This window comes from Spermophilus citellus (assembly GCF_964194105.1).
Source record: "Spermophilus citellus genome assembly, chromosome: 5".
NCBI classification, from domain to species: domain Eukaryota; kingdom Metazoa; phylum Chordata; class Mammalia; order Rodentia; family Sciuridae; genus Spermophilus; species Spermophilus citellus.
In genome coordinates this window covers 130359703-130373914 of record NC_138186.1, presented here as the reverse complement: position 1 = coordinate 130373914, position 14212 = coordinate 130359703, and the positions used below count along the sequence as shown (strand labels likewise).

At 34.7% G+C, this 14212-nt stretch overlaps 1 protein-coding gene across 6 annotated transcripts in view; it reads left to right on the top strand.

Moving 5' to 3' along the window:
* TRDN (triadin) overlaps window positions 1-2534 on the top strand; it is a 400855-nt gene extending 398321 nt beyond the window's left edge. For all 6 annotated transcript variants that reach the window (XM_081295982.1, XM_081295978.1, XM_081295980.1 and 3 more), the window contains one exon: window positions 111-2534. In XM_081295982.1, the coding sequence (XP_081152108.1) occupies window positions 111-238 (128 nt within the window). In that variant the 3' untranslated portion in view covers window positions 239-2534. The remainder of the gene's footprint in view (window positions 1-110) is intronic.
* The last annotated feature ends 11678 nt before the right edge of the window (window positions 2535-14212 follow it).

The window sequence follows — 14212 nt, the reverse complement described above, 5'->3', positions numbered from 1 at the left end:
CTGTGGAACCTGAGACTATACCTACAGTGCCATACGACCTCAGTGCTCTAGCTTTATTCCTGCTCATAAATTATGCTTGTTTTAACAGACCACCATGCTTTCTTCCTTAGGTCCCATCAGTTTCTTCCAATGTGTTTACTTGGATGGGTACAATGGCTATGGATTTCAGTTTCCTGTCACTCCTGCACAACGCCCTGGAGAGAACCCTGGCAAACCAAATTCTCCAGGACAGAAGTAACAGGGACAGTAGAAACACATACATGACCCTTATAAGTGCTTTAAAATTATGAAAATGGGATCTTCTGTTTTGTTCACAGTGACACAGGCAATGGAAATCATGCAATCCAGTTTTTTTTTAATAACATTATACACTTCTGCCTGATATAGAGACATGGTAGTCAAAGGGATTGAATAATAAGCAAAAATGTTGAAGGGTCTGGTGATCAAGAATATGTTATTACTGTTTGTTGCTTTGGAGTAGGATATGCTTATATTTTTCTATTTCCACTCACTGGAAGGTTGCACACAAATTAATTTAAAGTTTACTTCATACTGGTCTTTTAAATGTGATTGATGCAATTACAAAATGAAAATCCTGATTTCAGTTTGATTTTCATTTTTCAAATAGTAATATAGACTGCATTCTAAGTTTAAAGGGTACAACAGCTTATTTTAAAGTGACTCTTCTGTGTCATGTGGATATCTAAGCTCACTTTACTTAATAAGATGATGCTGAATAGTTTCATTCTGTTCAATCTGTTTCTATTTTAGTAGTGTCAATGCTCTAGAATGGATAACACTTGTACCAAAGAGTGCTACAAGTTCCTAGTGATATTCTTGGAGCTCAAAATGTCTCTGAACTTTAGACATGAAAAGATAAATAACAAATGCTTGGTGAATCTTATCTCTAAGATTAACCATGAACTACAATTAAGATATTCACTCCAGTAGATGTACACCTCCAGTTAGGCAGGTCTGCTGAGTTATTTGTTTGAAATATAAGTAAATGTAATGGGGATTTTCAGATTTCTCCACACTGTTTCTTCGTGAAATTGTCACCTGGATGAAACTTTAGATCAATGATTAAATGTGGGTGACAGATGCAAAATTATTTAATTTCACTTAAATACATTATCTTGGTGAAATTGTCTTTTCTTTTTCAAAATGAAAAAAATATGAGTGCCATCAAAGTTTAAGGGAGACATTTTAACCATAGTTGTCTTCATGAGATATCTTACTTGCTTTCAGGTAATGGGTGATCATTGCTCATGACATGGATGATGATTTTTAACTTTCTTGATATTGTATCACTGGAGATGACTGTTATGGTTTTGTCATCTTCCTAATGATACACATACTCAGGTTCTTACAACATTTTTCTATCAACTCTGAAAGTCATGTCTCTGCAATCTAATATCATGTTTACAATTGCAAATGAACTTACGACAAAGTAACTCATTAATAATTTGAGTTATTCTTTCGGGTGTTACAATGATTTTGCAAGGTCTAAGCTAGCCAGAACCTATATAGTCACGTGATTTATTTTCAAGGACTACGACCAACTAAGGTTGTTGAGACTCAAGGTATGATCAGTTTTACAAAAATCCTTAGTAATACATTCATTATTAATAATGGATTTTTACAGACTTTTGTGGAAGAAGTTGGTCTTGGCCAGGTAATGGGAGACCCAATATACACCACAAAAGCCAACATTACAATAAACCAGATTAATAGCATCCTTTTTTTTGTGGGAAGGGGGTGACCTGGAAGTGTGCAATTTCAGGTCTGACCAGATGGTACCATCTTTCAAAGCCCCTTCGTATACTGATGTTCATTCATGAGTAGGACAGTAGATAATGTTTATTGTTCAACTGTTCCTCTACCTGTTATAATTACTAGGAAAAGGAATGGGAGAAAATATGATAGCCCTCTTATGTCTTATGGTTTAAGACATAAACACAGAATGGTTTATCCATTGAATGGCTATCTTTCAATGACTATATATTGAGCAGTTACTCTTTCTATGCTATGTTAGGCACTGAACTTCAAAAGAAAAATACAAGGATAATTCTGCTCCTACTGCTATCCTGACATAGTATGTGACCTTAAAAACCACCAAATGGACTGTTTGTTTCTCTCTGTGTAAAATAGGGATATCAAGACACACAGCCTCATATATCACATCACCTCATGTCTTACAGAGGTACTATGAAGACTGATACAATATCTTGATATGGATATAATATTTAAGTAAATTTCTGAGTTAATACTTTTGGATATGGAACTGATTTTCTCTCTGAGAGGTTTTCTATATTACATTGTCATTTATTTCACTCTCATTGTGAAAACTGATAAATATTAAAATGTAGTGTACTTTGTTGAAATTAGAATTAAAATGAACAATTTAAATGTAAACAGCATAATAATTATAAAGGTTTATCTGATTTAAGTTATAATAATAGCACTTTAGATGTGTCATCTAAACTGTCATCTGTAGGTTTCCATCAAATAAAAAATACTTTTGATCCTTTCAAGTTTGGTGTCTTACATTTTCAAAGAAAATTATAAATAATCAATTGGGTCTTTTTCTTTAATAGTTTCCTCATAGTTTATGACATATTGGTTTATTGATAGTTTTGTGTCATAAACACTTAAATATGCAAGCATTAATAATTGTTTAATTCATATTTGCCCAGGAGATATGAGCTACCCTTTCCCCTAGTTACTCCATACCTTCATCCTTTCTTAGTAGTGGAAAGTGTGTGGAAAATAAAAATTAATTACCAAAAGTTATAAACTTTTTCTTCAGTCTTTATAAAGTCTGAAAAATTACCATTCAAATGGGGTAAATATTTTTTGTAATTAACCCCTTGAAAAGTGCTTCTATGTTGACTCATTCTTGTACATACTTGTCAAAACTTCATAGAAGTACTGACCATGCGTATTTAATGATTCAGTTTATTTTTTTAAGTAATTTGGCTGAGACAAAAAAGCTAAGAGAATAACAAATACTGCTGATAGAAAACTCAAAGATCATCTGGTCAACCTGTCATATACAAAAAAATAGAAATATTTCCTACAGAAACTCAAATATTAAGCCAGGCACCTGTAATCCCTGTAGCTTGGGAGGCTGAGGCAGGGGGATTGAGAGTTCAAACCCAGCCTCAGCAAGAGTGAGGTGGTAGGCAACTCAGTGAGACCCTGTCTCTAAATAAAATACAAAATAGAGCTGGGGATGTAGCTCAGTGGTTGAGCATCCCTGAGTTCAATCCCTGGTACCCCCTGCCAGAAAAGAAACTCAATTATTTTCTCAAAGTCTCTCAAGTCAAAACAGGCCTACAATTTTAGTCAATTAATTACCAATGCCCTTGACTACTTTCCTCAGGTATTACTATACCATTAGCTCCTTATTCTAGCATCCCATCCATCTTTCAAACTGTAATTGTTAGAAATGTCATGTTTTATGGGAACACTTAATTTTTCTACTTGAATATTGAAAAGAACCATAAAAGTACATCTTACTCACTTGCTGTAGATATATAGAAAATGAATCTTGAGAGGTTAGGTGACATGATTAGGGATATCTTGCTTATTAGTTGCAGAACTACATAAACTCAGTATTTTTTCCTAATCCTGTACATATCCTTCCTGCCCAATGTGACTCCTTTTAATTCCTTTACTGTCTTAAGCGCTTCCTTCCATTATTTTTAAGCTTATTAAGACATGGAAACTGAGAACAACTTCCCCTAACTGGCCTCCTTGAGACCTTCTTTGTTCTATCCCTTTTAGAATTTTATCAATATCATCCTGTACTTCCCCCCTTGTTCATATTTTCTATAAAACATTGAAGTGTTGAGAACTACAATAGTGATTCTTGATTTCTAATACCACTGCATTTGACTCTAAGCCATGTGCCCTTCTCAGTATCATCAACTTCCTTATCTATGCTCTTTATTGAATTTGTAGCAAGAACTAATTACTTGCATTAAGTCATTGTGGCAATTTTTGCTTTTTTACTCACCATATCCAAAACATTCTTAAACAGCTTAATAACAGGTTGGTATACTAGTCCATGCTTCTGAGTACATCTGCCAGACAGCTGTGTTTTGAGAACCAGTGTGCTGTGGTGGAGAGCCCACTGGACAAGTAGCCCTCAAACTTGAGGTTAGACTCCTGCTAGAAGTAACACTGATCATTTATCTTCATTGATCTTCATTTCTCATCTCTAAGTAAAAATAAATGCTCCTATGCTACAATGACTCTCATCTTTGTTGAGGTAAGTACCATGTATAGAGAATTTGCTGATAGGACCTTTGAGTTTTATTATTAAGTAATCCAAATGTACCCTGAACCGAGGACCTCCTGTTACTATGTGGTATGAACCAGAGCAGCAAGTAAAAATCAGAACTTCATAGGCATGAATAAAAATGGGAACATGGCCATTGGCAAAACAATTCCTCTTTTATAAAAATATTTCAATGCTTTGTGACATTTTTGTGGAGCTTTTATAAATCAGTGATAACAGAATATCCTTCAACCCACTGAATGAAAAGCTGAGATGGAACAGTGATTCACATACCCCAACACACTGTCATAAAATTCAGTATTCATTAAAAGGTCTAAAGGTGTTCCAGAAATGTGTGAGCAAATGATGTACTGAAATAAATACTAACTATAGCATCTGCAAACATTAAAACCTTTAGCATATGTCTTTTGTTCAGGAAAGGGGCATTGCATTCTGTCTGCTTATCTCTTATACACACACACATACATACACACACACACACACACACACACAAAACACATCCACACACACAACTCATTGAGAAAGTACTTACATGTATTAAATGTAAACATGGATGCAATTGATCTGATCTGAATGGAAGATTTATTCTCTACAAATGATGTAATATTTTCTATAAGAGGAAGGGAAAGCTATGAATTTCAGCAATTTTGAGAAACAATGAAGCAAACAAACATATTATTTTCCTCTTTGGAACATGTATGTATGAAAGAATATTTTAAAATTGGAAATGTATGAACCTTGTTCAAAATCACAATGGTATATACATGGAGGGTATCCTTTCACCTCAGTTCCCTGCCCACTCCACTACATTCTACAGCAAATCACAGTTATAATCTTATGTATCTATTCTCTGCAAATACAAATAAAAAGAAATACATATTTTTATTACACAGATATTACATATTATAGACATCATTTGGTACTTTCCCCTATTAAAATCTATTCTGAATTATTTTTATACCAGTATGTACAGGTCTTATTCATTAATGTAGCTAGATACAGATGTGGGTGGACCTTATACTCACAGTGCAGTACATATATTTCAAGTACAGGACTATATGCATTTATGAGATCATGACCTGGATCAAAATACAGAACATTAATAGACCTCCAAAGCTTCAGTCATAGCCCAGCCAGTAAATGGCTCCTGTTATCACTAGTCTCATTTCTATCATCAAAGAATTATTTTAAGCATTTTGACCATTATATGAATGAAATTGTAAATTGCCTAGTTTTGGTGCTAGGTGTTTTTCTCAAAATTGCATAAGTGAGACATATTCACTTTGCTGTATGCATAAGTAATTTACTCTTTTTATTGCTTCATAGTATCCATGTATGTTTATACTGAGGAATTTATTTTACAATCTTTAATATGAGGGAATTTTAGACTGTCTCCAGTTTTTTCTATTAAAAATATCGTGCTGTTAACACTCTTTTTAGTGTCTTTTACTGTATATATGTGTGCATGGGCAGGGGGGCATTATATACAAGAGGTAGAATTTCTGGCTTGGGGGAGTAGAAGAATGTTTAGCAGATAATACTGACAATTTTCTAACTGGTTGTACCAATTTAAGCTCTATCAAGAAAGGATAAAGCCCCAGTTGCTCTAGACCATTGCCAACATTTATTATAATCTATTTTGCAATCCAGAAGGCATTCAATTCATGCATATCTTGTAAATTAGAATTCAAAGCTTATTTTTCCCCATGAACATAGAGACAACACAGCAATTTTTAATCCTGACAATTCTTTTCCACTGTGTTGTGGAAATGTCTTCATTGTAACAGAAATGTATATGTGTGAGTTTCCACCTTCATATTAATTAAAGTAGACTTCAAGTCAAAGTTAATCAAAAGGGATAAAGAAGGACATTTCATACTGCTCAAGTGAAACTTATATCAACAAGACATAACAATTTAAATATATATGCTCCCCAAAATGGAACATCTACCTTCATCAAACAAACTGTTCCCAAGTTCAAGAGTGAAATAGACCACAACACCATAATTCTGTGTGACTTTAACACACCTCTTTCACTACTGGATGGATCTTCCAAACAAAAGCTGAAAAACAAAACTATAGAACTCAATAAAATAACTGATAAATTAGACTTAACTGACATATATAGAATATTTTATCCATCAACTAGAGAATACACTTTCTTCTCAGCAGCACATGAATCCTTCCCTACAATAGACCATATATCATGCCATAAACCAACTCTTTGCAAATACAAAAAAGTAGAGATACTAACCTGCATTCTATCACATAATAATTAAATGAAATTAGAAATCAATGATAAAATAAAAAGTAAAAGCTACTTCAACAACTGGAGAATAAATAATATGCTATTGAATGAACAACAGGTTGCAAAATACATTGAATAAGAGATTGAAAAATTCTTAGAGGTAATGAGAACACTGATAGAGCATATTGAAATATTTGGGACACTATGAAGGCAGTACTAAGAGGAAAGTTCATTGTGTGGAGTTCATTCCTTAAAAGAAGAAAAAAAACCAACAAATATGTGACCCAACATTACATCTCAAAGCCCTAGGGGAAAAAAGAAAAGAACAAATCAACACCAAAAGCAGTAGAAAACAGGAATAATTCAAATCAAGAGTGGAAATCAATGAAAGTGAGACAAAAGAAACAATTGAAAAAATTGACAAACAAAAACTTGGTTCTTTGGAAAAATAAATAAAATTTACAAACCCTTATCCATGCTAACAAAGAGAAGGAAAGAGAAAACTCAAATTCAACCTCCATGAGTGAAAAGGAAATATCATGACAGACACTACATAAATACAGAAGATAATTAGAAATTATTTTGATAATTTGTACTCCAATAAAATAGGAAATATAGAAGGCAACCATAAATTTCAAGAGTTACATGATTTGCCCAAACTGAACCGCGATGATATACATGCTTTAAACAGTTCCATAAGACACCATCAGAAGCCTACCAACCAAGAAAAGCTCAGGACTAGATGGATACACAACTGAGTTCTACAAGACCTTTAAAGAACAACTATTACTAATACTTCTGAAATTATTTCATGAAATAGCAAAAAAGGAAATCATTCTATGAGGCAAATATCAACCTGATTCCAAAATCCATCAAAGAAAAGAAAAAACAAACAAACAAAAACTTCAGACCCATATCTCTAATGAACATAGATGCACAAATTCTTAATAAAATTCTGACAAATTGAATACAAAAAAACATAAAAAAGATAGTGCATGATTAAGTGGGGTTCATCCCAGGGATGCAAGATTGGTTCAACATACAGAAATCAATAAATGTAATTCATCACATGAATAGACTTACAGATAAGAATTATATGATCATCTCAATAGACACAGAAAAGCAATCAACAAACTACAGTACCCCCTTCAAAACACTAGAAAAACTAGGGATGACAGGTTCTTATCTCAACATTGTAAAAGCTACCTATGCTAAGTCTCAGCCAACATCATTCTAAATGGAGAAAAATTGAAAGCATTCCCTGGAAAAACTACAAAAAGACAGGGATGCCCTCTTTCATCACTCCTATTTAACATTGTTCTTGAAACACTATCCAGGACAATTATACAGATGAAAGAAAGGGATACGGATAGGAAAAGAACTCAAATTAGCACTATTTGCCAATGATATGATTCTCTACATATAAAACCCAAATATTTCCATCAGAAAACTTCTAGAACCAGTGAATGAATTCAGCAAGGTAGCAGGATATAAAATCAACACCCATAAAGCGAAAGCATTTCTTTATATCAGTGACAATACCTCTGAAAGGGACATGAGGAAAACTACCCCATTTACAATAGCCTCAAAAAAATTTAAATTCTTGGGAATCAACTTAATGAAAGAAGTAAAAGACTTGTACAGTGAAAACTACAGAACACTGAAGAAAGAAGTCAAGAAGACATTAGAAGATGAAAAGATCTCCCTTGTTCTTGGATAGGAAGAATTAATGTTGTCAAATAGACCATACTATCAAAAGCACTGTACAGATTTAATGCAATTCTGATCAAAATCCCAATGGCATTCCTCATAGAAATAGTAAAAGCAGGGGATGCAATTGTGGCTCAATGGTAGAGCACTTGCCTAGCATGTATGAGGCACTGGGTTCAATCCTCAGCACCACATGAATTAAATAAATAAGTAAATAAATATATTGTGTCCATCTACAGCCAAAATAATAATAATAATAATAATAATAATAATAATAATAATAATAATAATAAAAGAAATAGAAAAAGCACTCATGAAATTCATCTGGCAAAATAAGAGTTCCAGAATAGGTAAAGCAATCCTTAGCAAGAAGAGTGAAGCAAGTAGTATCACTATACCAGAACTTAAACTATACTACAGAGCTATAGTAGCAAAAATGGCATGGAATTGGCACCAAAATAGACTTGTAGACCAATGATATAGAATAGAAGACACAGAGACAAACTAACAAAATTACAGTTATCTTATAATAGACAAAGGTGCCAAAAACATATATTGGAGAAAACATAGCCTCTTCAACAAATGTTGCTGGGAAAACTGGAAATCCATATTCAACAAAATGAAATTAAACCCCTATCTCTCATCATTCACAAAACTCAACTCAAAATGGATCAAGGACCTAGGAATTAAACCAGAGACCCTGCATCTAACAGAAGATACAGTAAGCCCAAATTTCCATCATGTCAGATCAGGCCCTGAATTTCTTAATAAGACTCCTATAGCACAAGAATTAAAATCAAGGATCAACATATGGGATGGATTCAAACTAAAAAGCTTCTTCTTGGCAAAAGAAACAATTCATGAGTTGAATAGAGTACTTACAGAATGGGAGCAAATTTTTACCACTTGCACATCAGATAGAATACTAATGTCTGGGATATATAAAAAACTCATAAATCTTAACCCCCCCAAAAAAACCCAATCAATAAATGGGCCAAGGAACTGAACAAACACTTCTCAGAAGCTGATATACAATCAATCAACATATATATGAAAAAATGTTCAACATCTCTAGCAATTAGAGAAATGCAAATCAAAACCACTCTAAGATTTCATCTCACTCCAGTCAGAATGGCAGCTATTAAGAATACAAACAACAATAAAAGTTGGCGAGGATGTGGGGGAAAAGGGCACACCTTACATTGCTGGTGGGACAGCAGTAAAATCTTGGCATTTGCAGGTAAATGGATAGAGTTGGGGGATATAATGCTAAGTGATTAGCCAATCCCAAAAAACCAAACTCCAAATGTCTTTTCTGATATAAGGATGCTGATTCATAATAGGGATGGGGGCACATAGGAAGAATAGAAGAACTTTAGATAGGGCAAAGGGGAGGGAATGGAGGGGAGGGGTCATGAAAGTAGGAAAGGTGGTGGAACGAGATGAACATCATTACCCTAAGTACATATATGAAAATACGATTGGGCTGGGGATGTGGCTCAAGCTGTAGCGCGCTCGCCTGGCATGCGTGCGGCCCGGGTTCGATCCTCAGCACCACATACAAAGATGTTGTGTCTGCCGATAACTAAAAAATAAATATTAAAATTCTCTCTCTCTCTCTCTCTCTCTCTCTTTAAAAAAAAACACAATTGGTGTGAGAGACATGAAAATTGTGCTCTATTTGTGTAATATGAATTGAATTGCATTCAGATTTTATATATAAATAATTAGAATAAATAATTTTTTAAAAAAAATCTTCATAAGGGATTTTTTCTATCATCTAGTTTTGCTCTTTTTAAAATATATTTTGTCTTATTTCATATATTACCTTTTTGAAAACTGGAAGACTGTGTATTCTCTGGTTGAAGAAGATCTAGTTTTCTTCTGACAGGCTAACAGACCATGAACACATCACCTCTGGACAGCTGAGTTTGAGATTCCAGCTATATTAGGGTTAATTGATTTCCCCGGCTTCCTTGCAGAACACACAGAGTATTTCCTTTCTGTGTTCTCCATGGAAAGCCTGGGTTGTTGGCCAGGTCACCTCTGCTCTGATGAGGCCTGAACTTTCCTCCATGTTAATGCAGACTGTTGAAAGCTGTGCTCAAATTTGCTTACACCCTGTTGCTGCATATCTTTGATTTCTTGTGTCTACCCTCACACATGGCAGCTTAGCAAGCAGCAGGTGCCTCGAGGGGAAATTGCAAGTAGAACAGTTTGGCTCAGTACTATCCTCTGTGATCATGGACCCTCATGTTTTGGCCTCTTTCACTTCCAGAATGCCAGAGTTTGTCTTTTCAGTCTAGATACCTCTGAAAGCATCACCTTGACATCTATTTCTCATGATATGACTTGTTATTTCCCTTTAAGGTATATGGCAGAGGTGAATGTGGTGTTCACCCTAACATATTTCCCTCTTTTTCTAAGTTTTGACCCATTGAATTTTGGCTGCTGAACTAGCTTTTTACTTTCTAAATGGTACATTGTTTTCAACTGCTTTATAGTTGTTCTCAGCCAGAGGATTGATTTGATAAAGTTACTGTTAACAGGGTTGTAAGAAAAATTATCCTTGTAATTTTTGTTTTACATTTGTACAGTATTTCAAGGTATGCATATACCATCATATATTGAATTATGCCACAGGTATACACACATTTAGGTCATTTCCAATCATTTTACTATTACCAACAAGATACAATGAACAATATCAGACATACTATATTGCACCTAAGCACACATGCACATATGAATGAGAGAAAATTTATTGAAGAGGCATTGTTATTTTAAAAATATGCATTTGCTGGGCTGGGGATGTGGCTCAAGCGGTAGCGCGCTCGCCTGGCATGCGTGCGGCCCGGGTTCGATCCTCAACACCACATACCAACAAAGATGTTGTGTCCGCCGAGAACTAAAAAAAAATAAATATTAAAAATTCTCTCTCTCTCACTCTCTCTCCTCTCTCACTCTCTCTTTAAAAAAAATATGCATTTGCAAGTTTATAAGGGAGTGATTACTTCCCAGTGAAATTGCTTCCAGTCATTGCTCCCTCTAAGGGCTGAATTCTTCACCACAGATCACATTCTGGGTGAAGTTTTCTCCTGGGAGTAAATGTTGGTTGTTAGATTTTGAGATCTGCTGAAGTTAGATCCTTCCACATTCCGGAATTCTGAGCACTTGCTGCAATTGTCCATATAGGATTCATTGGCACCAATTATTTTGGATACATTTATGTATAGTTTTAACTTTCATATTGTCTTTGTTCCTAAATTATATTGACAGAAGATAGACAATTTTCTACCATTTTCTGTTTTATTTTCTTTGTTGTTCCATGTAGTTTCCAAGGAGTGTCAAGATTTGGAACTAAGCAGCTGTCATGTTTCCATCACAATAAGAATGAAATTGATTTTAAAATAATGTTGAGTATTTTAATAACCACAAAACAAATTGACTTTTAAAAATTAATAGAATTCACTGCTTATATCAATCTAGTGATTTTTTGTTATTCCAAATGAGCTACTTTAAAACCCTTGCTTAGGAATCAACCTAACAAAAGAGGTGAAAGATTTATACAATGAAAACTACAGAACCCTAAAGAGAGAGATAGAAGAAGATCTCAGAAGATGGAAAAATGTACCCTGTTCATGGATAGGCAGAACTAACATCATCAAAATGGCGATATTACCCAAAGTTCTCTACAGGTTTAATGCGATGCCAATCAAAATTCCAACGGCATTTCTTGTAGAAATAGACAAAGCAATCATGAAATTCATATGGAAAAACAAAAGACCCAGAATAGCAAAAGCAATTCTAAGCAGGAAGTGTGAATCTGGAGGTATAGCGATACCAGAGGTCAAACTGTACTACAAAGCAATAGTAACAAAAACAGCATGGTACTGGTACCAAAACAGGCAGGTGGACCAATGGTACAGAATAGAAGACACAGAGACTAATCCACAAAGTTACAACTATCTTATATTTGATAAAGGGGCTAAAAGCATGCAATGGAGGAAGGATAGCATCTTCAACAAATGGTGCTGGGAAAATTGGAAATCCATATGCAACAAAATGAAATTGAATCCCTTTCTCTCGCCATCCACAAAAATTAACTCCAAATGGATCAGGGAGCTAGATATCAAATCAGAGACACTGCGTCTGATAGAAGAAAAAGTTGGCTACGATCTACATATTGTGGGGTCGGGCTCCAAATTCCTTAATAGGACACCCATAGCCCAAGAGTTAACAACAAGAATAAACAAATGGGACTTACTTAAACTAAAAAGTTTTTTCTCAGCAAGAGAAACAATAAAAGAGGTAAATAGAGAGCCTACATCCTGGGAACAAATTTTTACCCCCCACACCTCCAATAGAGCCCTAATATCCAGAATGTACAAAGAACTCAAAAAATTAAACAATAAGATAACAAATAACCCAATTAACAAATGGGCCAAGGACCTGAACAGACACTTCTCAGAGGAGGACATACAATCAATCAACAAGTACATGAAAAAATGCTCACCATCTCTAGCAATCAGAGAAATGCAAATCAAAACCACCCTAAGATACCATCTCACTCCAGTAAGATTGGCAGCCATTATGAAGTCAAACAACAATAAGTGTTGGTAGGGGATGTGGGGAAAAGGGTACACTTGTACACTGCTGGTGGGGCTGCAAAATGGTGAGGCCAATTTGGAAAGCAGTATGGAGATTCCTGGGAAAGCTGGGAATGGATCGACCATTTGACCCAGCTATTGCACTTCTTGGACTATTCCCTGAGGACCTTAAAAAAGCGCTCTATAGGGATACGGCTGCATCAATGATTATAGCGGCACAATTCACAATAGCTAGACTGTGGAACCAATCTAGATGCCCCTCAATAGATGAATGGATAAAAAAAAATGTGGCATCTATACACAATGGAGTATTATGCAGCACTAAGAAATGACAAAATCATAGAATTTGCAGGGAAATGGATGGCATTAGAGCAGATTATGCTAATCGAAGCTAGCCAAGCCCTAAAAAACAAATGCCAAATGTCTGCTTTGATATAAAGAGAACAACTAAGAACAGAACAGGAAGGAAGAACATGAGGAAAAGACTACAGTAAACAAAGACGAATGGGGGGAGAGAAACGGAGAGAGAAGGGAAAGCACATGGAAATAGTAGGAGACCTTCAATGATACATAGAATTATAAGAGGTTATGAGGGGCAAGGGGGAGGGGAAAAAAAGGAGAGAATTGAACAACAGCAGGGGAGGTAGAGAGGGAAGATGGGAGGGGAGGAGAGGGGAGGGGGGATAGTAGGGGATAGGAAAGGTAGCAGAATACAACAGTCACTAATATGGCATTATGTAAAAATGTGAATATGTAACAGATGTGATTCTGCAATCTGTATTTGGGGTGAAAATGGGAGTTCAAAACACAATTTGAGCTCATGATATATCATGAGCTATGTAATGCTTTAAATAATCAATAAAAAAAAAAGAAAAAAAAACCTTTGCTTAATAACATTTCATTTCTGTAAGAGTTACAAATTAAAATTTATGTCTGTTCAAATAAGTTTTCAGTGTAGATGAACAAATTACTCACAATTTTTTTAAGAAACAGGATAAATTTTAATTAACAAAATTAAAATTTAACTTGTAAAATTAAAATTTGCTTATAGATATATAAGACGATTGAGCAGTAGTACAGTAGTTGTTTCATAGGTCATTTAAAAAATTGATGTCTGCCTTTCAGAGCTCTAGAAATAATGCCAATATTTAATCTCATTATGAACCATATAAAAAAATACTTTAAAGAACTCAAAGGCCATGATTCATACCATTAACTCCCTCACCTTTAACATTGTACCTTTGATGTGACAATAGTCTTTAGTTCTTCCTGCTTCAAAAGAATATTTGCCTAAAATCTATGAAAAGTTCCATTCACATTTCATTTTATTCAGTTCTG